Raw genomic sequence first — 24,024 nt, forward strand, 5'->3', positions numbered from 1 at the left:
GCCAGCGGCTTACTGACTACGCATGCGCTTATTCATAATATACTATGCGAGTAACCGGAAGTGTACCCTTCTTTCACGTACGGGCGCCGCCATGTTTTTTTTTTAGTACTCGTAAATAAACAAATACGAAACAAATTACCATTATATAACATGCCATTTATAAAATATACCTCTTTTATTAGCCAGTAAATGTTATTATGCACCTTGTCGCCGATACAAAATATCGTTTATGTAGATAAAGGGAGAAAACTGTCGTGCATATGAACGGGGGCATACGCAAAGAATGCTGGGATTTAATTTTAGAAAAGCGCCCCCTGTGTCAATAATTAGATTCAAAAATTGCCAGTTTTTAGACGGAACGCTGTAGTTTTCAGCACGAGGGACCGTGTTTTCAGCTTGCAAGTGGAAGGTGGGCAGTGCGGTTACCATTGCAATGATATTAGAGAGGTTTAGTTACACGTAATTACGTTCGATCAGTACGCGTAGCGTCTTTGTCACGTGATAACCGGACGTCGCGTACGTGTAGTACAGACGTTCCGAACGTCAAACAACACTTCTACATGTAGTCATAATTACGTGTAGTATTTTTGAGATTTTCTCAATGATTTCCACGAATTTAGACATGCAAACCCAAAAGGTATCATTGTAAATTAGGAAACATCTTTGATATCAGAATATTTCGTAGAGTTTGCAACTGTACAAGGAGTACTTGCCATAATTTCCTTACATGAACGAAATGTTGTAGTCGCATTCCACTTTTTGTCTGACGCCTTCTAAAGAATTGTCTAAACCACATAAATAACTATATCAAAGAAAATCGGCCGATTTAAGGTAGTTCGAGGGTACAACGAGCTACTATAAGAGTGGTCCTCACTTATCGAAATTCATGTTTCTTAAAAATTACACGAATTTTGCATGTTTCTGAGAAAAATATGCAGCAAAATAATCGGGAACGCACAACTAAACCTCTCTATTCACACGTGAGCACGGATACGCGTACGCCACTGCGCGCCGTCAGACGTACAGGTAATTACGTGTAACTAAACCTCTCTAATGATTGCATAATACGTCCTTGTTTAACGCAATAGGCTGTTATCATTGTAAAAATGCCAATTTTTGTCCAAAATTTTTACACGTTACAGAAAATCTATATCTGCTCTGCTGCAGGGTTTGACGTCGTGTACTTACGTGAACTGCTTTCATCAGAGGGAAACTGGGCATAGTTGTCATATAAACGTTTATGAAGTAACAATTAATTACATTTATCATGAATCAATACAAATAACATTGCCAATCTTAACCCCTGGCGCGACACCAAGGGCTGAGCCCTATATAATATTATGCAGCCTAAAAACATGAAAATACTCATTTTCATCCATTTAGACAATTAGCATTACAGTTGCATTACATGGTGTTGATTACCGTATGTTTGATTGTTAGTCATGAATCTTCAGTCACAGATATGTTGACGATCAACATCAAAAGTTTTGTCAACATAGTTACCGTATGTTTATGTACTATGTTTATGTTTCGAAACGCCACCAAGCGGCCTACGCGGATATTGTTTGTCGTGTTCGGTATTCTTCGGCTAGCCGTCGGTCTCTCTCGGAACTCGATGTTGCCGGCCACGTCACCGTTTACAGCGTTGCTTGAGTATGACCTCATTTGCCTAAAATAGTATACATACGTCTTGACGTAATCAACGAGTACCTTGGGCAAGTGTCTAATCCATATCTGCTGACAACATCCTTTCTGTTAAATGGTGGATATTTGAGAATCTATGACGGAGAATTCCGGCCACCTGTACATTCTACTGCCGTAGTAAATATACGAGTTCAGTTGTTGGTTAAGAAGACTGTTGTTTTCCCCTGTGTTTACTTATAGCATAGCACGGACTTCCCTGATTCACGCAGTCTAGACTAAAGTCTGAACAAAATGGAGACAAGTTCAACGGCGGTGTTGGATTTGCTTTTCGAGTCAGACGGTGTCCTAATCGACGATGCTTTCATTGGGAGTACATCAACGTCCCCGATAACCATAGCTGACGAAACTACCAGTAAACAGGTGTGTGCGTGTGTATTTTTTCTCAACCATACTCAATCTCATATGTGCACGTTTCAGAGCTGTTACACGTAAATTATAAAAGAATTTGTCAGTCAAGTTTGGACACGTCGTTTTATACCCATGGACGTACTACTATACATCCGCCATGTTCTGCCGACCCGGCGGCAAATATTTACAACCTAGCGTTACACCACAGGCAAACATTTGCTGCATCAGCTGGTGGTCGTAGACAAGAGCTGTCGCAGATATCTGCTGCAGATTTTGCGGGCAAAAGTCTTTATGATAATCGCGTCCTACTATCGCCCTGTTTGTTGTTCTGGGAAAAGAGGACTTCCTTATACATGTAATACATGTACTTTGTAATTGTAAACATTCACAAGTACAACAACTTCATGAGTTTTGAAATCACCGCATGTGTTTTGTTCATGATCTGTTTAGGGGACTACGGGAGGAGGGGCACAAATATCTCACTAATGGTTAACGTACACATGTGCTAATTTGATTTTGTCAGGTCAACAAATTGCCATTAGGTTTTTTATAAGAAAATAAATGCAACACTACAATACAACATTTCCATGTATTGAAAAGATCCTCATTTGCATGTTCATGTTAGCTATTTCACAGTAAGGTAACAGATTTTTTTCCACATTCAATCCAAATCAAAAGGACTTAATTTTGCAACATCATTGTCATTTACACAGAAAGAATCTCCATCGTTCATACTTAAAATTCTAAAGTTGATCATTTAATATCAGATGCTGTGTCACATTACTTCCCCATTGCCAGATCCAGTGGAATGAATTGGTCGCTCTGCTTGTGTTTATGAATTTGAGACGTGATATGATGTGATGTGAAACAGTGTGTACATGTATTTGTCTCACTAGCTGTGCAAAATGCAAATGCAAGATGGTTTTAAATATCATATTTATAAAGTGCATTGTTTTCAATAATTTTTAACATTCCTCTATATGCACAGACATTTACACAACACAAATGTTATCATTTTCTGTGTGTGCAATCATTTAGGAAAGATTTACTGATTTGTTGCATATCAAATCATAGCAGACAAAATCTTTTCTATCAAGAGGGCATTTGTAATTCTTATTAATAACATATGACTGGGTAAGAATGTTGACTTGTAATTTGCATTTGTGTAAAAGAAAAGAGGTAAAAAGTTTTTTTATGTGTGCTGTTAAGAAAAGCACATACTTCCTGATGGGAAATTGTTATGAAATTGTTACCGAAAAGGAAATAAAAAGATGTAATGTTTATTGCGTTTCAAGGCCTCAAAATCAAAAGATAACCTGAAGTCAATATTGTATTCTTTCCACAGGACACTGTAAACATAGATGAATTTTTTTCATCACTGCTACCTCTTGATGACACAGCGGACTTGACAGGTGAATTCAGTCCTCAGCAATGTACTTCACCACTGAATAGTGACAGCGGTATTTCAGAGGACAACGGCCAATCAGAGGCAAGTCCTTTACCGTATGAAAATGGAGAAATCAACGGAATATCACTCTATGACCAGACAATGGACACATCCAGTATCTTCATAACGAGTAGCAAAGACATCGAATCCTGTACTGCCACCGTGTGTGATGAAGATCTGCAGTTTGGAGGTATGTAAATTAATTGTTCATTAACTTTTGATGATTTGTCGGTTTATTTATGTAGTCATGCCAACTGTAGATACAGTGTGAAAGTAATTAAGCTGTTCATACATGTATATGGGAGCACAATCTTCTGAATGATTCGGCTAGTACAATATACCAATCTGTCCCTCTGTGCTTGGTATATTATAACCCACATATTATTTTTCAGTGAAAATTTGAATATGCTTGATTTTGAAACAGATTGAGATGGTTTTGCTGTTAACTTACATGAGCATTAAAGTCTTCTTTAATACTACAATACAATTGACTGAATTTATTTGTAAACAAAATGTGTACATCTATGTCTGTTGGAACATCTGTATAACATACAAGTATATACACTCACAAATATACTAATAATGAATACATTTTTCCTGTTTTACTCAAACTTGTGCATGAAACTTCCTTAGGGCTGTAGAGACACAGGCATAAATGGAATTTCCCAGAAGTACAGGGCAAACAGAAATCTGATGTATTGAATTCTGACAACTTCCCCTTTTAGAAGGTTTGCTGGCCAAACATGAAAATTAAACTTTCACAAATGATGGAACTGATATGAAAATGTTTACATTCTGCTAGATTTTAATGGGACAATGTATGTCTGTTCTGTGTAAGCCCATTACAAACCAGGACAGCCAATCCTGGAAAAAGGGAATGGGACACAAAAGACCATGTTCAGTTTACATATTCTCATACTCTTGTCACACTTTGGCTCATTTTCTACATTTATGTCTAATTTCTCTTTTATGATTTGGATTGTGCATTTTATTATCATATTTTAATGCAAAACTAAATCTCTGGGAAGGGATAACAGGCTTAGAATGATGCAATATTGTCCCTAACTGACGAGATGAAATTTATTATCTGCAGTGGTATAGCAGTAATCTTCTTGGAGTTTAACACACTTATACTCTTTATAATAAAGGGATAATACACTTTAACCCAAGTTTGTTTGAGCGTTACTGCAGTTTCATATCCCTCCATACTGTCAAGACTTTCACTTTCAACCTTCCTATTTGCCATGACAGTAAAATTAGATGAAGCACCCTCTGTGCTGTGCTTCACTGATTAAAACCTCTCTTTCAATCTAGCAGATTGGACTGATGACTACAAGCTCTCAGACTCGGAGAAAATCAAAACCACCTTACCATTCACAGTTCATGACGTGAAAAATGAACAAAACCTTCTTGCAAGCACAGAACAAATGGAGCTAAAGGTAAGATACCTAACTGTGATGTGTCAATCTTCATACAGGCGTCTCAAGATTTGTTATTTTCATCTTAAGTGTATTTCATCTCTTTGACCCTAAGACTATGAAAACATCCTGTAGGGCATTCATAATCCATCAATTCAGAGACAAGAGCTTCACAAAGTCCTGATCGCCATCCTGATAAGTCATAATAGTACACACATTTTTAATGAAAAGCTTCACATACTGTCACATTGTTTTTTCCATAGTAACCTGATCATCTAATCATTTCCCACTTTTTTTTTTCAATTTCAGAAATACCCAGAACTTATTCTGACAGAAGAAGAGAAAAGGCTGTTGAAGGAGATGAATGCTGTACTACCCAGTGACATGCCATTGACAAAGGTATTTATGCACTCTGCAATAGTCATGATTTTTTTAGCTATTTTATCAATGCCTCACTCAAGGAGATCATTGATATGTTTAGTTAAAAGTAAAAGTATATTAATCACTGTATGTAGCAGATGATTATCACCAGGCTTGCCCAGTCATGTTACCAGTCATATCTTTGTACCAAAGCAATCACATTTGCCTCAATTGTACAGTAGCTGTAAATATAGCTCAGTGTTCTTGCCAAAAGAAAAAAATTACAGATACAATATTTTCCATCCTAAGTTCACACTGTACAGTGAACACCTTTAGCCTGGTCATTGCAGCTACAGTACGCACTCACAACCTGTGCATGTACCAGAAATACTTTGCTACAATCTCAGAATATAGCAATGCATTTCTTGAACAAATGGCCACAAGGGATAATGAAAAGGGTTCTGGAACCCACATAAAGACCTGGCTGTATTATAATAAGTGTTTTACAAGACACCGCATGCTCATGTTGTTTGGTGCTATTGTTTTTGATGTGCTTTAATTTATGCACTGCAACAAACATATTACCAATGGCCCTCAGAACAAGTTCCAGTTTTCTGTATCAGTTGTAGACATGTCAGTTTTTTCTTTAAAAGAAGGGAAAACAACCTCAGCATACCAGTTGACAACATTCTTGGTTACACTTGAATTTTTGTCAGTGATGAGCTCTTCAAGTCTCTGGGCCATAAACTGTATACAAAATGTTGCTCTGTTTTTTCAGGGCTGGGTTTAGAGCTGGTTTGTCACTATGCTTTTTTATACCACAGCTATCACTTCAAAACAGATATGCTGCTTATATTCATGACTTGGCACTTTTCCTCATTATTTTTTCCCTAGGGAAGTGGCATGTTGGGGGGATTATCGAATTACATTATTTTGTTTAGTCAATGGGCACAAGGTGTATCTTATTTCTCATCACCTGCTGAGTTTTAGCAATAATTGGCATTGACTCTGAGCATCTTGTAACATAATTCCACTTATATACCAGTGCTCACACCTTAACGAAAAATAGCCCAATGAGAATGTGACGTCCTTCATGACTTAGAATGCCTATATTTTCAACCAGATTTAGCATAAAATCATCCAAAATAACAAAATTAGAAAAACTTGGCTCTCAAAGAAGTCTCTATAAATCATGAATAATGTAAAATGTAAAGAATATGGGCAAAATATATCAAACTTTTCCTAGTAAATTTTATTGTTCTTATCTAAGTAGTATTTGTAGTTTGCTATTCTTTCAATTTCATCATTTTGGAATAGACACTGAGATAGATTGGGCGATCAATTCAATGATAAGGGGTTATTTTACTATGAAACACAATACGTGTTATTGAGCCAAAGAGGGATGTGTCTTCCATAAGTATTTGTATTTTACAATTTGGTTTTCATATCATTGCCAGGATGAAGAGAGAACGCTGAAGGCCGTACGAAGGAAAATCAGAAACAAGGTGAGCATGTGGGTATTGTCTGATCGGGTGTAAGTATAATCGACATTGGTATGATAAGAAGAACATAATTATACTGTTGTAATGCAAAGTTGATACTAATGATAGAAAGGGGTTGATCAGGCTGAAAGTTGCATCTGTGTGTAGTTCAGAAATAAGCAACAAGAAGATGACATTGTAGGAACGGAAAATAATGGGGATGTGTTTCATATGTGTCTAGTGAACATTGAAGTTGCTTTAAATCACATGTCTACAGAAATTTATCAACCACCATGTAAATATCTTTGAGATTATGTGACATTTTACGTAACTGAAAGTTACCAGGATATACTGATGGTACTGCTCAGCTGTGCTGCAAAAGAGATTCATTCAATGACAAATGGATATACGTCATGAACTGTTTTCTAATTACAGCAATCTGCACAAGAGAGTAGAAAAAGAAAGAAAGAATATGTAGATGGTCTGGAACACAGAGTTACTGCTTGTACAAAACAGAATATAGAATTACAGAGGAAGGTCGAAAGGTTGGAGAAACAGAATGTGTAAGTCAGTTTCAAAATTATTTGAATAATTTAATGAAATTATACTCTGGTGTCAGTTCCAGGGGTCTGTACCTTTCTCTGGAACATAGGGTTTCATACCTTTGCTGTATTTTTGGAACATTGGACACTTCAATGCAGAGAATGCCAGCTCAAGGGCATCAGATTACCCAGAATACACTGCAGTTATAGGAGTGGTGGCAAACATCTACAAGGCTTGTTCAATGTAATTGTTTACCTGTTCAAATTTGGGTTAGATTTGCTCACTCCGTGATAGTGCTATATTCATTTCTATATAGACTTTGACAAATGTCTGTAAAAATACCAAAACCTTCCTTGTTCTGAACTTCAATAGATGTCTTTAATACAGAATAGCAAATCTGTGGTACTGGCCTTACCCAGAGTACATGTCTCATTCAAAAATACATGACCTCTTCTTCTTTGTTGTTCTCTCAGGTCCCTTGTTGAACAGCTGAAGAAGCTTCAAACCTTGATCACCAGAACCAGTACCAAAACAACACAGACAAGTACATGTGTCATGGTGAGTGTGAAAGCATTGTCTTGTACTGAACAGAGTAGTGGAGTATTGAAAGTACACTAGCCCTGATGTGAGAGTGACAGTGTGAGACGCTGTGTTCTATTTGTCTTGGCAGTGTCTGTGACTTTGATCTTCTTGGTTTAGTAATATTGCCCACCTTCCTGGTGACAACATTCATGTTGTGCAAAAATTCTTGACCTGAGTCTTCAAAGGTTGAAAGTTCCTCAATATCATCTCGATGTAGAAGTGGAAACATTGATTTCACTGTAATACTGTAACACTGATAGTCTGCAACATTTATTTGTGCTGGTTTTGATATTGATAGTAAATACCCTAACAATGTTTATGAGATCTGCAAGTGGAAGTCTGATATTGAATATGTATTTTCTGTGTGTTTTCAGGTATTACTGGTGTCATTTGCTCTCTTAATTGTGCCAAGTTACAATCCCTTCAAAAGCTCACAGCCAGCGGCTTATGAACCCACTGGAGGTAAGCATCCTATATGGTCATACACACTAATAAACCCATGTAGTTTAAATCTTTTTCAACAGTTCAGAGGTCAAATGTCATTGAGAGTTTGGCATGAATGTCCAATGCAATAAGTAGTCACAAAGTCATGGTATTATGTGAACAACCACCTCAGTATGCACAGTATTCAAGTTATCTATACAGTCTGTATGTGTTTGACTGTCAAATGTTATTGCTGACAACTAAATTACAGTCTGGAGGGAGACCTCATTTGTCAACAATAACTTTGCATGTGGTATCAAGGCTTTGAGCGTGGAAGACTGGTATCTTGTATTGAAACATACTTCAGGCTGAAAAGTATAAAAAATTTATTAAAGTAACAAAAATAATGGAAATATTACCAAAAGTTGCAGCTATTTTCCCTGCACATATCATAATTTATGTTTAACTATGTATATTTTATGCATTGATATTGTCTGCAGTAAATGTTGCAAAAATAAATGTATCACTCCTAACATTACATATCTACTTGTTGCAGTTGTCACTCGTACATTGAAAGAGAACACAGTACCACCGGTGACAGAAACAATGGTAGTGGGAGGAGATCCCTACAGCTTTACTAAAAGCCCAGAGGAAAACTGGCCTCCGGAAGCTCCGAAGAGTGTACTCGGTGATGATCTAGCTTTTGAGAAGACGAAAGAAAAGGAGTCGGTCGATGGTGTTGCTGTACAAAATGCACTCAATGAGGACAGTGATAAGTTGAATGTTGTCAGTGATGAAGCGGGTCAACATATGCCGGTGAAACTGTCAAACAGAGATGTGGTGAACATCAGGAATGATAAACCAGTGGCCAAAGTCAACAAGACGACAGTCGGTAAAGACATCCACCAGGCACAGCGACACAACGATGCAAGGAAACACGCACTTGTAAATGACGAGATGTGATGTACAATTTTGAAGGCTGAGGAAAGCCAAAGACATTTGACTCTGTGATGTCAGCCCAAGGTTTTGAGCTGATTTCACATTTTTTTCAAAATATTGGTAAAAATCTACCAAAGAGTGCACAAATACTTCACATGTAATGTGTCAAGCATCACATAATAGTATTCATTTATGCAAATTATATGGATGAATATTATGCGAGTTTTGAAACCTGATGATAATGGCTTTATGAGTCGTGAATTTTCATCAACCATGAACTGTGCATCACATTATATTTTAACAAAGGCAGGGCCTGTCACCGACACTGACAGGGTGTAATTTTGGAAATAAAATTCCTGTACATGTATATACTCAAGATTTTCCATTTGCCGTGTAACTTCCTGTCAGTGCGTAGTGTTGAACAGTGGAGTATGTCTTTGACTTGAGAGTACTAAGCTACACCGTAAGTGTTTTTTGTATCAAGAATTCAGCACACATTCAGGAAAATGTTAGAATGACAAAAATGGAGTCATTCCAGAGAATTCTTGAAAAATTATTGTAATATTGTAATTATTGAACCACTTCAGTGTCCTCAATTGTATATTGTGTAGAAGGTTATATGCTTCAAATCCCTTTGATGTGAAGGGATTTTGGAGTTTCATTAGAGGAAATGAATATGTGATACATGTATTTCAATAAGCATTTGACTCTGTATAAAAGTGAAGAACACATGTATGCAGGCCACACCAATAAATGCTGTTGGAAAACAACCATTGTTCTGTCTCGGTATGCCTTTAATTCTGTATGAGAGATGACTCCCTGTAGTGGATGAAGACTTGAGGAACATTTACTGGTAAATTTATGGTTCCCATTTCAAAGTTACAAATTTCTACCCCGAGAGGCTCCGTTTCCAGAGAGGGACTTTTGGTCACCCTCCGACATTGGGCTTGATCCCATAGCACATGGGTGATTTATGTAACATACCGACAGGGCCAAATCAAAGTGGCGGAGTAGTTTTTGTCATGACTGTAATATTCAAAAATAGATTTTTCTCCGAAATTTTTACAGGACTTCTGAAAATTACTCGTACAAGAATGATGAAAATTTGTTGCTACTTGTGTATTTCATCGATGAAAATTCCACATCAATGGCTTGAGCCAGGAACTGCATCATTGGAATTTCATTGGGCATGATTTGGGCAATGCTATATTTAGAAGTCACAATTGCAATCAATACTGTAGAACTATGTACATGTATTCACTGACGAATTCCTTGAACCTCCATGACCTGATTGTGCCAAAATCTGATTGCATCAAAGAGGTGCATTTTCATGAAACCTCCCAACTCCAAGATTCACCATAGTCCAAATTTGCAACCAGTTCAATTGAAAATAAGGGGCATCCTGTAACCAAACTCTGTTACAAGATCCTGCATAATTTGACTGTTGGTGTTAATATGTGTTCTGCAGATCATCATGGTAGCATTAATGACTCGTTAAATTATTTGTCATTGACTTACACCATACTTTGTCATCTACACTATGTGTACAGCTACAATCTACCTGGTTTCTGAGAATAATTACATCACAAAGTGACTGTCACAAAGAAATACATTTATTCCTGTTGAAGTTGTACTACAACTCTCAGAATTTCAGGCAACACCTGAAAAGGAGAACTACCTGGTACATTACCAGCTAAAACTGGGTTGATATTGTATCAAGTCATTTTACAAATAACTGAAGCAGGGTCATTCTCAAATGAAGGGATCTTTGCTTGAAATATCTGGTAAGAGAGTTGTACCAACACTGTTTGTTGTTGATAAATCTCTCCAACATTTAGAGCTGAGAGTAACAACTCTACTGCACACAATCAGAATTTGGCTTTATACATGTATGTAAAATGGACAGAAAATAACTAGGCTTTGGTTTCTATGGCAATATAGGTTGGTTCTGTACAGTGCATGGTGAGCTTCTTGTTTCAGAGGATAATCCTATGAGTATCCCAGCAAGCATTAATTTGGAAGTATCTCTGGCGGCATGAAGATAGTGTCTTTTCATCATTTGTGGCAGAAACCTAATCACTCGCACTTATGCACTTTATGCATCTTGAAAATTACTACCGGTAACAGACATGATGGTAAAGGTATACAGTCACCTGTAATCTAAATATGCCCATATATGGTCAAAGGGGCGTTCCTTGGTATTCAAAATGCCCATGTGAGGGCACTGTTTTTAAAAAGCGGCCACCTGCTTAAAATCTGTGATTGGTTAGATTTCCTCTTTCCATGGTTACTGTGGCAAAATTGGGACAGGTGACAGTGTACCTTTAAAAATTAATACAGTATTCTTTTGACCTTCCATTTGTAGGGACTCATTTTGCAGCAAATAAAGTAAATAAAGTTTTGTAAAATCCCGAATTTTTCCCCCCCATAAAGATAGTACAAGGATGGTGGCCATTTTGAATTTTCAATATCAGTAATTACATTATAGCTTTGTCAATACCAGTGAATTTTGTGACGTCATACCCTCAGATTATTACGGATAATGAATATGATTACCAAGCATTCGGCCCAAGATTTTTTTCTACATCTATAAATTCACTGGCATTGCCAAAACTATAAAATAATAGCACTAATGTACTCCCTTGCCCGTAATGGACTCAAGCAAACTTTGCGCTATACAATATACTTGGCCTCATTATGTTGTGCAAAATTTGCTTTCTTCCATTATGGTTCGGGAGGGAATAAATTATTGCTTAAATATTGGGAAATTTGTTTCTCTAGTACTAATTTTGCATGGTGACCCCCGATTTTTATTCATGATTTTCAAAGAGAATGGTTTAAAGTTTGCTGGAGGAATGTTTGAGCAAAAGTTTAATTCTTTCATTTTCAAGGCACAAACTACCTAAAGGTTAGTATTGTGAGACATAGACGAAATTTTGAGTCTTAGGTTTTTTGTTTAACCTCTGTAAAGATAACAAGCCAAGCAAATACTGTATATAAATAAATATAACTACTCTTTGCTCTATTTTTCACATTATACGGATAAATAAGGGTAACACACACAATGGAATGTAAATATTTGGGAAACATGTTCATTGGATACACCACTGGCACACTTGAACAATGTGTTTGCAGAAACTGCACTTCAAGTTTAAATTCAGGACAATTCTATCCCATTTTGGCAAAGGTAGTAAAAACAAAATAACTACATGGACCAAAAATATTGGAGAATGCGTAAAAAGCTGCAGAGCTTTAACTCTATAGTTCTCAGCAGAATGGCCTCCATAATTTTGAAATAATTTTGCATTTACGTGACGGTGCAGGGTATCATGTGATTGATGACATCATAGGGGAACTTTAACACTGCTGGTAGCTATACACCTTTTGGCATTAGGTGTAAACTAACCTCAGTCCCACCTGATCCTTACAGCAGAATAAATGTATATTAAGTACATGTAAATATTTTTTTAAATACAGTAGTAACACCACACTGGAAATTCAATCACATCATTTTTTTGAGCTACTAAAGACATAAGGACTTTGGATACACAACATTTGTTTACATGTATCTAGCTACAATAAACATTTTATATGTCTACAGTATGGATCCATGGTAAACTACACAACACAACAATATCACATGAAAAGAATCAGTTAAGGATTTTACATCAGGGTCGACATTGGGCAGAAACTGAAAGTAAAACAATACAACAAATTTCAGTACTCCCTGTCAATCATCCTGATATTCAGCAGAGAAATCTACAACACTGGAAGATGCTCACAGTAATGTACACACGGGTAATTTGTGCATATCTTTCTCTCGGGCCAACCATAGACAGTAGAGAAACATTTCTCTACTGTCTATGGACAAACTCATGATTTTACTTACAGAGTATGGAATGGCACTATTTGAATACAACGAAAGATCACCCATGATTCTACAATGCTCTGAAGTTCAAAAGCTGCACATCACACTTGAAACAACTTTGTTTCGCGGAAAGACAGTTAATCCATATAAATAATTACCACTACACAGTTACATACACAATGGACAAATTGAATACTGTCTACATACAAATAGCACTTGAGATGGGGCAAGATAAGTACTGACATTTTTCAGTGTATGTAATTGTCAAAGCCTTGTTGGAAAACTTGGAATTCTTCCTTTCGTGGTTTGTTTTTATTTGTCACGGTGACCTGGTTTCCAGGCGGGATCTTGAAACAGCCCAGCTCGATGCTTTCCACCACAACCTCATACAGTCTAGCGTCCAATCTGGCACATCCTGATAGTTTGCTAGTTGAAAACTCCATGTTGTAGAACTGCAGACATAAGCTGAAGTATTTTTCAAGGTATGGAATTCCAAAACAGATTGGTGGGGGATTTCTCGCTGCAGAGACAAATAAAACATTAAAGACAATAAAATTAAACTTTACTCCTAATGAAGTTTCCAATAGACCATAAGATTAAAATTCTCAACACTTTTATCGATATATGGTAATATTTGTACTTGTAAATTCAAATAAATAGTTTGAGCACAGACTGTGGTTTGAGTAAATCTGTAGTAAGGACAATACACAGTATTAAGGTACACCATAGGGAAATATTCTCATGATACAGTAGACATCTATTTTGCCCTTTTTACTTTCTTATCTGAATAAGGAACATTTCTATTTCTCAACATGGCCTATGTTATTTATTCTGTGTCAACCTGACACCTTGCCTGTTATCATGCATCATGCTAACAAGTTGTTTATGCAGCAGCTGCTAATTGACTAATCTGTGGATTAGCAGATTAAGTTAATAAAGTCAACACCACTGGTAATCCAGTAAGTATTGACATTAACAGCTTTTTGCTAATGATATTAACAAATTTATCAAATTTGCAATTGTTAATAATCAACTTGGCACCTTACACTGTAGATAGGCAACTCACAACTGGCAAAGTACAGAATCAATAATAAATACAGACTCACTACCATTGCATAATATAAACCATGCAGAAAGTGTTCTAATACTTTTTATTTGGATGAAATGGTTAAAAGAGCAAAACTGAGACCAACGATGTCATGATAGCATTGAAATATTAATTGAAATGTTGTATTTGAAATTTCATTGATACCACACAAGTAAGTGTTTCCATAGACATAGAAGGGATCTCTCACTTCTGTCTATCTTATATAAGATCTCCTATCAATCATTTATGCATTTCTTGTGCATTCACTGGTATAAGTGGGTATTGTAACTAATTACTTACAAATACTGCAACAGACACATTACACATATCTTTACTGAGTGACCTATCAAATTTCGAGAACACACATTTTCTGTCTTTCAGTGAAGTAAAAAAGTGAAACTCAGCAGCTCTTTGCAAGACCAGGTACTCTCTTATACAAGGGAACCAACTGCACTTACCTGAAATAGTCTCATTGAAGACAACTTCTCCACCGAGGGATATAGTGAATGAAATGCCAAACTGATCAGGAAGATAGGATAGATTCATGCAGGCTGAAAAATGCACAAAATCAGCAATATTTAAATAATGAAATATTGAATGGTGATAAACTCTGGGAGTGGCATGTCAAAAATAGCATTGTTTTACGGTGTGTGCATAATTTTGTTCATATATTCCTCTGAATGGGCAAATAATCCAGTATTTAGTGGAAAGAGTGGGTCTAGTGCTTAGTGGACAGACAGAAATTATTTCAAAATACTGAGAACCAGGTCTGTACTCGGTGAGCAACCAATTCACTTAAAGGCCTGTGTTGGCACCAGAAAATTTCATCAGAAAATTTACCCACCAGATTACATTTTCAATGGAAAACAAAGGCTATCACACCTCCATAATCCTCTTACAGACTAGAAAAAAGGCAATCCCAGGGATTGCGAACAGTGCCTTTAAGATTTTTGACAAAGTCTTTTCTGTCATGGATGCATGCATTATGAATCCAAGTCTACAGAGTTCATCCACTGTATGATAGCAATATTGAGGATCTTTGTTGAAGTAAAATCAAGAAACAGACCAACACAGGCAGACATCACACTTTGATAAACTGATCTTATTAACCTGTTGTGTTCAGCTCCACTTTCTCCACTACAAGGTCAGCACAACATCCACATGAAGTTGAATTACACTCACATCCTGTAGATTGCAGCTCTCCATCTGAAATACAAAAAAATTATACAATAGGAAAAACCTCTCACTTCTGAATACCTATACACACATGAAAAACTGATATATACTGAAAACAAGATAGAAAAACATATTGAGAAATTTGCATGTGCTAAGGTCCCTTGTACCATGAACGTCCATCATTATACCAGTATGGTAACCATTATCAAATCACATAGACTTTGTTATCTAATACCATACACATTTCCAACTGTAGCTCTGTTTTTCTGTATGATGATATGGTTTAGATTGTAATTATACAAAACTTTATAAAATCCTTTTAACTATATAGCCTAAGTATTCCTTACATATTGTCTATAAGGGGTGGACCATTATATAGTCAGTGGGTCTGCAAGATTGACTGAGGAGTATTTTTTTTAATTTCTCCCCGTTTCACTTTGAATTATTTTTTTCAACTTGGCTAATTCTGGCAACTCTCTTTTATTTTGTCGAGATTTTTTTCTTTACATGACATGATAAAAGTGACTTGGGAAAGAAATCTACAGCATGGAATTAAAGGCTTACAGAATCTGCTTCAAGAAGTTGCAAAAAGAATAAAAGCAACCTATACTGCAGAAATATAATTGATGGAGGACAAGATGATTGCAAAAAAAGTTATTGTAGACTCAAAACACTGCAATTGTACAGATATTAAACACTGGCTTGAAAATGTCAGGGAACAGGATTAACTAAGGCATAAAGAAGATTTAAAGTAGATTATGAGGTGTTTCAGTCTTTTGTTTTCCTTTGAGAATGAAATCATTATATAAATTTGTTACTACTGTTTTTTTTTTTATTAAATCCGATAAGGGGTTGAATAATACAAATTAGGTATAAGGAATCACTTTGGAGTGTTTAAAACTTACAGTTTAGTTTTCATGATGACTAAGAATTAAATTATACACAGAAATATGATTTCCAAGCATTGTCAATGAGTAAGTTGTTTGAAATTGAAAAAGAGTTCCTGAAACATTCAACATCAGGGTGGGTGCGTAAACCCCATCATGTGTTACAAAAACTTCTGTGCATATGTCATGATAAACTTTGCCAATAATTGTAACAACAACAGTGGACATCAGATATCCAATGCAGGTTATGTGAACCAGATGAATTGATTATTCCCACATGTTTTAGAGAGTAATGAAGAGAAAGTGTGGCAGAAGAAAATAACTAAACATATAATTCTTAAATGTCAAATTGAAAAACTGGGTATATGTAAAACAACAGGAAAAGGATGAGTAGAAATAGTAATCATAACTTGGTGTAAGGTCTGGTCAAGAAATGCAATTAAATCAAAAATCTGAAAATATGGCGCCCAAACTCGGCCGAAGGTAGCTCTGCATGGCAGGGCTGTGTGTTACCGGCGTTATACAGCCTCCCACCACATGTGTGGGAGGCCGTATAACGCCAGTAACACACAGCCCTGCCATGCAGAGCTAGGCCGAAGGGTGCGCGGAAAATGAAAATTAAGAAAGTTACTGTTGGTGCATTAATGTTATTTTAATTCATGTCTGCTAGCAAACTTTTTTATTTTTCCTGACATCCTCGGCTGCCCTTTAATTTTAAAGAAAACTTCTTGGAATTGCTACCCCTGAAATCTTCCAAGCCCCCCCCCCCCGTATCATATGATCCACCCCTACGTAACCTTATCGCCTATTTCTTCCATTTCACCGATGATAACATTTTTTGTGATTCATTAACCTAAGTTGTGGTCACCATCGAGCATATAATAGGTGACATACTGCAGGTAGATTTGCGTGGTAAGCCTACAGTCCCGTCGTGGCACAGTGAAATCACAGGCGCTCCTTAGCTGGGTAGTCTGCTAAGTAGATCGATTTTCGGATCGATCTATTGATCCCGTAGTCGATATGCCCGCCACTGCAACCTAAATACTAACAAGGTTGCAGTGGCGGGCATATCGACTACGGGATCAATAGATCGATCCGAAAATCGATCTACTTAGCAGACTACCCAGCTATGGAGCGCCTGTGAGTGCAATGTAGCAAACTGCGCATAGCCTGCCGTATTATTGAAGTAGTGGTTGTACATAATATATTTACCTCGAAGATCACGAAGCTTGTTGTAATGATGTTGAGTTGCACTGCAGCGCTCCACGACTATAATGCAAAGGACAGCTATGATCGCCCCTAGTTTCATTGTGGAGTCACAGCGCTCAGTTACTGTATCAGGAAAAAGTGTTCGTGAGTGTCAGGCCTGTCTTAATGAGAACGTCATTGTAAATAGCCTTATCTACAAATTCAGTTTCGGATTTAAAGAAACCATCACTTCCGAATTCCCCGGCGATCCTCAGGTAAGAAAATGTTTCAGAAATACAGTGTATCAAACATCCTAACCAAGCAATAAATCGCAAAATTGACGAACTAATATTAAAGAAGGTGATTTCTGTGTAATTTTACTATTGTCAGCATTTAACCAATCGTTTCTTTGTTTTCAAATTAAAGTATAATATTTAACTTTCAAGCAACATGAACAAGGAAAACAGAAGCTGAATAAAAACAATAAAGGCCAACTTTCATAATAATTTCACTGGAAGCTACTTTTGGTCATTTAACTTAAATCAGGTATCAAACATCTAGTCATAATTAATGTTTTGCCTTTGATGTAAAAGCATTGTAGGGGATTTAAAAAGATGCAGGAATTGTCCCTGTCAAAAGTCACTTTTGCTTCTTGCACTTTTGATTCTTTTTCCGGAAATACACTGAAATCAGCTGTTAAATGTTTGTGTACTGCAATTTTCTTTCACTGGTATGCTTAATAATAATCAGTTACTGTGTTCTCTTATTTTTAGTACATGTATACACATTTCTTTGAAACACTGTTTTGTGTTAGATTCTATCCCATAATGAAAACCAGTTTGTAATGTTGCAAAATTACGGGAGAGATCTATTTGTTCGCAAAAAAAGGATAAAATAAATAAATAGAAATTAAAAGTAAGTGCACACCATCTGTAAAAGTGTAAAATTGAATCCGAAATCAACTCAAAGATTGCCGGTACTGCAGCGCCCTCTTTCGGTTAACTTTGATTTCGAGGTCAATCTTGTTTATTTCTATGGTTTCAACAGTCGAGGTCTACGTACGTTCCCATCGTCATTGGAACTCAAGAAGTTGCTGCCCTTTATAGCATGTTATTATAATTGATTAGGGGTGGGGTCGTTCCCTTTCAGGCAAACCCCCATTCACTGCCTTTCGATGACGTAGGTTACAGTGTTTTGACCGTACGTTCACCGTTTACCTGTCGAAATACTGCAGCAGCTGTACTGACATTTCAACACCTACGCCGTCGTGTTGAAGATACACCAACAACATGGACCGGTCTAATAGTAAGAGCAGCTCAAAGACCGGAGCCAAACCTAAGAAGAAAGCAGAGAGCTCATCTCGAGCTCTTGCCGTACCATCGTCGACTGGACGAGCGAAGTCACTTTCTCCGAAGCCGTCCAACAGCAGAGCTGTCGTCCCAAGAGGTATGAAGAGTGTGGATATGGTAAAACACGTAGGACCAGATGGCCAAGTTATGTTGGCACCCAAAGGTAAATAATTCATATAGCACACGTATCCTGTAATAAATATTATTTTGACACCACGGTGTTCGACATGAAACTAACGGATTCTTTGGTTTAATTTGTACCTTGTTATATTGATATCAGACTCAGTGGTGTGAAGTGATCATGTCTGAAATTGCAGTCTTCGACAGGAGTGTAAAAGTCAGTGAAAGTGTTATTGTTATATTTCTATTATTTCGCTGAAAGTGTTATGTCTTAAAGCTATGATGATATCACTTATTTTCTGTAACTTTTATTGCAATTGTCACAAGTTCATGATTTAGGTAAATAAATAGTACAAGTATTTGACAATTGTAGACCTAGAGGCATATATATCTCATTTTTCAATATTTTGTATCATTGATGATCTTGGAATGTTTCTATGTTTGGCTAGGTTATACTATGAGGCCAGTGATACCAGCTGAGAAGAAGGAGTTGGTATCAGTAGCAAGGGCCATGCATAGAGAAGAGTTTGGACCAAGAGTCAAGAAATTATTTGATCCAGAAACTGAAGCTGCCACAGACGCAATCAAATCTGGTATGATATTAGATTTGACTTTCAAAGTTTTCCTGTCCAAAACTTGTCAACTGCATCTCAACGATTAATGTCAAAGTGAAGAACAGTGAAGGTAGCTCTTAAAAATTTAAGACCTAAAATCACAGACAAGCATGGAAAAAATACTGTTATATATGTGTCTGTCAACTTTTAGCTTATTTGCTCACCAATTTCATTTATGGCCACAAGTATGCTGATTGCACTGGCAGAAGTGAATGAGAACACATTGTATTGTTTGCTGTCACTGACTATTCTTACAAAAGAATTTGTTACTTGGTCAGGACTTGTAGAAGGACACTGATATACTTGCCTGACAATTAAACTACCAGTATGGTAACTTTTCTACCTTGAGGTATTGAGGATAGTTTGAAAGGTAATTCATACATACCACAAAAATTGACAGGTTTTAGTTTTATTTTCTCTTTTTTGAGTTCACGAGGCATGAAATTAAAAAAATGAGAATGTCAACATGCAGGGGTATGATTCTGACATGCAGCAAGACTTAAACAGATAACTTTACTGTTCAGAACTATACAGTGTGTACATGACATGTACCTGTGATTTCTAGTTTGTGTCACACCATCCATCATCACACATATTTTGCTCGCCTTCAACCCAGGAATATATGTAGGATGGAGATGTCCGGAGTTCAAGTGGGATTGTATCCGTGTGAGCAGACAGTCCAGATGTTTCTGTAGTCATCTTCTGTCGGAACATGCACCATACAATGGTAAGTCAGAACCTTGATGAAGATACTGAATTTGAAATTATTGAAACCAGTGATATTTAAAGTAATATTGGAACATTACTTTTGAAATCAAAATGCAGTCAGTTACTTTGCCTTTGAAACTTTCACAGATAAATTTTAGGTTTTCAAAGTTTTGTGTTCAACAAAATTTGACCATTGTGGAGGGAAACAGGCGTAGGTGGGTAAATAAAAATAATATTTGTATTTTATTTCAATATTTCAGGGAAGAGTGTAAGAGTGCCATGCAAGTCAGGGGGTTGTGGATGTAAGGCATTTGCCTTCATACCTGGCAGACCGGAAGACATTGGTGAGTTCTGGTTCCAAAGACGGAGGGACTTTGATCCAACAACCTGGAGAGCAAAGTGTCGCTGTAAACACACGCATGAAGAACACGATCCGCGATCAAAACGATGCAGAGGTAACGAATCTGTACAGTTTTTCTGGTCATTTAGTTGCAAAATAAGACAAACCTATCACCATGAGTCAACAACCTCATGCATTCCCAATCAGGATGCAAAAATCCCATGAGTTTGTGCAATAAATTAACATGTTCTGGAATTTCAAGAACTTTATTTCCACCGTAATGTCAGGTATTTTATAACAAGTTAAATCCTCGGTGACCTCGTTTCCTCATCAAAACAGTAAGGATATGTTTTTTCTGAATGCAACTTTGAACATGGTTTGATATTTTATTTAATCGGATGAAATTGTGAAAACATACATTATTGTTGATGTATAAAACATCATCAAATTGCAAAAACTTTCATGGTTTTGCACCAAAATTGTATAAGAAAACATTTTGAGTGATAAATTTCATTGTTACTACTTAACAGTACTTCAGATGTTCATATTTTGCTTTCAAATGAATTATTCTATATTTCGAATAACCATCAGTAATATTTCTCCCTAGCCTGTGGCTGTGGTATGTTCAACTCTAACTTTCTGTGTGCTGCATGTGACAAACACTGGGAGGAACATGAGACATTCTTTGAAACAGAAGACTACCGTCACATGAATGGATTACCCTACGGTAAGTCAGACTTTGCCAAAGGTGTGAGGACCTAACATCCCATGCCATTAGCCCATAGACTCTAACAAAGTTTCAAGATGTGTTCATATCATGAACACATCTTGAATGTTCATTAAAGTGTACACAGGACTTCTCTTTTGTGCCTTTCTGCATGAAAAATATACATGCGAGCATTTGAGCTTTCCTTCATGTGGTACTGTTCCATACAATGTAATTGTGAAGATGAAATGTTAAGCAATTTTGTCTTCTAGATCTCCAAATAACTGTGTTTGAGAATTTTGTTTTTTGAATATAAAGTACTTTCCCCATTTTAAGTAATTACAGATGAACCCAGCAATACTGGATTTGTTGTGAACAGCTAATCTGTGTTGATATATTCAACATGATTGCAGATAACTCATAGACACTATAGAGGGACTATGTATACTGCTATGATGTAGCTTGACTATATATTTGTTTCAAAGACTTGCTGAAGTATAAGCAATGAGGCTGTGCACATTATATTAATGTGTGCATGATTATACTCATTACTGTTGACATACATGTATATTAATATGAAGTGACTGTACATTTTGTCATTGCTTTGCACATCCCTGTTTTTGCAAATATGGAGTAAGATACACATTTCATCCATATCCTGTGCTAGAACATCTTTACCTATTCCAGTATCATCAGCGAGGTGGAGCCGTATCACAACCACAGTGTCTGTGGATCAGTCTTGCAGTATTTTCATCAGAATCTTATTGGATATTTTAAACATTTGCATATACAAAATTGATACCAATAACATTTATCAGTGTCATCTGCAAATCTCACTCTAGTAAAACAATGTAGAATGGATCAGGCAACACATATGTTCACAACTAATTTGCAATGCTCAAATTGTAATGTTGATTTTTCCAGGGGAGGATTACTTGCCATTTGCCGAGATGCCAGAACTCCGTAACATGGCACTAACTGGCCAGGATGACAATCCCGGTATCTATCGTGCACTCATGGAAGGAGAAGGTAACATTCCAAGGAACAGAGCAATAACACAAGATACTCCATACCGCCCTCCCAAGTCTGGATCTAGCTTCAGACCTGTCTATGACTAAGTTTCACCCCTTGAAATAGTGGTACCGGCCAAGCTCAATAGTGCTATAAATATATGTAATTATATTGAGGTGGCTATGAACTGAAACTTGTTAAATGCTAGGCTGAGAAAGATGTCTATATTATTGAAATTACAGTACAGTTTGTATACTTTTGCAGTCAGTTTTTATTGTCCACTTATTGCAAAACTTTTAATGCTAGTGTTTTTATGTATATAAAATTGTACTATATGGCAAATACATTATTTCCATTCAACTGACATATATTGAACAGATTTTTGAAAGTTATTTTGCAACTGGCAACCTCTGTATAAATTTACATTATCATTGACATTAACATGGAATCATGTTAGTGCAATGTACAGCCTTATATATATGTGAAATAGCAGCACAAAATTTGGTATAGTTGCAAATAGTTGTCCCACTTTGAGAAGAAAGCAATATTTTGTGTGAATGTATAAGACAGCAGACTTGTCATGATAGGTCGATGGAAGTATCCATTCTTCTCACTTCAACACAATTCAATCATTGTTTTCAAAAGTAGCATTGTAAATTCTTGTCCAATCAATGAATTTAACTCACACGACAACTGCACCTCATTATTATTCCGTCCAAAATTTCACATTTACAAAACTTAATTTATGCAAGCGATGCACTGAAATTCAATTTGTACCATTATCAAATAGACTGAAAGATCCGTTGCTCGCGGACGCTCCCCTCGAGCGACGGATCTTTCAGTCTAATTATTAAACTGCTACTAAAAATTTACAAGTGGAATTTTGCCAGAAAGTCATATCTGATAGGGTCATAAGATTATCTAGCGATCAGGACACTATATGAGCAAAATGAGTACAAGTCAAAATTATGACAATTTATCCATTGGTATTATTTATATTGGTTTCTAATTTTAATAGGAACTATAATGTGTTGACCCATTCCGAATTCCCTAGGTTGCTATTATGTAAATAGCAAAGGAGAAAAGGGAATTGACCGAGAATATTAGGAAAAAAAGTTAAATATTACGTCTATGCCTTTTTTTCACGAAGTTTGCATCAATGTTTGTTTTACTATCTACTCACTGGATGTAATTGCTGCAATCTGTGTTTGTAAATTTTTTGTCATCATTGCAATTTATATACTGTATATATATTGTTATTTTTTTATCCTGAGTGTTTTTAGTGTGAAATTAAAAACAAAATAAGATTACATGATGAAAGTCTGCAAATCTGTTTCCATTGATGCCTAATGCTGACTGTCAAATAGAAGTGGTGCTCTAATATTGATTTCTACTGAAGATATGCTATTTGGAGAATGTCTAAAGTAAATCAGGCTGCACTTCTGAAATATAGGGATGTCCTTATGAAACAGCTGAAAATTGCATTACCGGGTGTAGTATTCACACTTCCACCATGTTGTGCTGCATTTGAGAAAGGAAATATGTTTTGATTGCAAGTGAAAAGCAAATTATTTTGAAATGTAATTTATGCATATTAAAATGGATTGCAAGCTGACATTATCAGTCAGCAATCAGAACTTGCACTGTTTCTGACTGATTCATTTGTATTATAGTTGTGTAGATGAAGTCTGGAGGAAAATATTCAAAATGTTTATTTAATCATTA

General features: G+C 36.4%; 3 protein-coding genes across 4 annotated transcripts; 2 read left to right on the top strand and 1 right to left on the bottom strand.

The window, feature by feature from the left end:
• Positions 1-1,570: 1,570 nt before the first annotated feature.
• On the top strand, positions 1,571-10,015 carry LOC139121355 (cyclic AMP-responsive element-binding protein 3-like protein 4). 2 transcript variants are annotated; one of them, XM_070686176.1, is made up of 9 exons: positions 1,571-2,064; positions 3,398-3,689; positions 4,817-4,938; positions 5,227-5,316; positions 6,735-6,782; positions 7,194-7,321; positions 7,775-7,859; positions 8,258-8,345; positions 8,863-10,015. In XM_070686176.1, the coding sequence occupies exons 1-9, from the start codon at positions 1,936-1,938 to the stop codon at positions 9,267-9,269; spliced, it is 1,389 nt and encodes a 462-aa protein (XP_070542277.1). In that variant the 5' UTR covers positions 1,571-1,935; the 3' UTR covers positions 9,270-10,015. The 2 variants fall into 2 exon arrangements, with proteins under 2 accessions (XP_070542277.1, XP_070542276.1); XM_070686175.1 differs by having other exon boundaries at positions 1,588-2,064; positions 4,814-4,938.
• Positions 10,016-10,836: 821 nt separating this feature from the next.
• LOC139121356 (uncharacterized) lies at positions 10,837-17,663 on the bottom strand. The gene is made up of 4 exons (XM_070686177.1): positions 17,476-17,663; positions 15,311-15,406; positions 14,659-14,751; positions 10,837-13,633 (listed from the first exon to the last, which is right to left on the bottom strand). Exons 1-4 carry the CDS (start codon positions 17,570-17,572, stop codon positions 13,362-13,364), a joined length of 558 nt encoding a protein of 185 aa, XP_070542278.1. The 5' UTR covers positions 17,573-17,663; the 3' UTR covers positions 10,837-13,361.
• Positions 17,664-18,475: 812 nt separating this feature from the next.
• LOC139121359 (protein FAM221B-like) lies at positions 18,476-23,936 on the top strand. Its single transcript, XM_070686180.1, has 6 exons — positions 18,476-18,963; positions 19,370-19,513; positions 20,151-20,261; positions 20,503-20,697; positions 21,190-21,309; positions 22,213-23,936. The coding sequence occupies exons 1-6, from the start codon at positions 18,741-18,743 to the stop codon at positions 22,404-22,406; spliced, it is 987 nt and encodes a 328-aa protein (XP_070542281.1). The 5' UTR covers positions 18,476-18,740; the 3' UTR covers positions 22,407-23,936.
• Positions 23,937-24,024: the final 88 nt, after the last annotated feature.

The sequence above is a fragment of the Ptychodera flava genome, chromosome 21, assembly GCF_041260155.1.
Source record: "Ptychodera flava strain L36383 chromosome 21, AS_Pfla_20210202, whole genome shotgun sequence".
Taxonomy (NCBI): Eukaryota; Metazoa; Hemichordata; class Enteropneusta; family Ptychoderidae; genus Ptychodera; species Ptychodera flava.

Coding starts and splice junctions, on each gene's coding strand:
- LOC139121359 (XM_070686180.1), top strand. CDS start 18,741: ATGGACCGGTCTAATAGTAAGAGCAGCTCAAAGACCGGAGCCAAACCT. Junction 18,964..19,369: donor AGTTATGTTGGCACCCAAAG/GTAAATAATTCA, acceptor ATGTTTGGCTAG/GTTATACTATGAGGCCAGTG. Junction 20,262..20,502: donor GGAACATGCACCATACAATG/GTAAGTCAGAAC, acceptor TCAATATTTCAG/GGAAGAGTGTAAGAGTGCCA.
- LOC139121356 (XM_070686177.1), bottom strand. CDS start 17,572: ATGAAACTAGGGGCGATCATAGCTGTCCTTTGCATTATAGTCGTGGAG. Junction 15,407..17,475: donor CAAGCTTCGTGATCTTCGAG/GTAAATATATTA, acceptor TTTGTATTTCAG/ATGGAGAGCTGCAATCTACA. Junction 14,752..15,310: donor AGTGGAGCTGAACACAACAG/GTTAATAAGATC, acceptor TGCATTTTTCAG/CCTGCATGAATCTATCCTAT.
- LOC139121355 (XM_070686175.1), top strand. CDS start 1,936: ATGGAGACAAGTTCAACGGCGGTGTTGGATTTGCTTTTCGAGTCAGAC. Junction 2,065..3,397: donor ACGAAACTACCAGTAAACAG/GTGTGTGCGTGT, acceptor TTCTTTCCACAG/GACACTGTAAACATAGATGA. Junction 7,322..7,774: donor AGGTTGGAGAAACAGAATGT/GTAAGTCAGTTT, acceptor TTGTTCTCTCAG/GTCCCTTGTTGAACAGCTGA.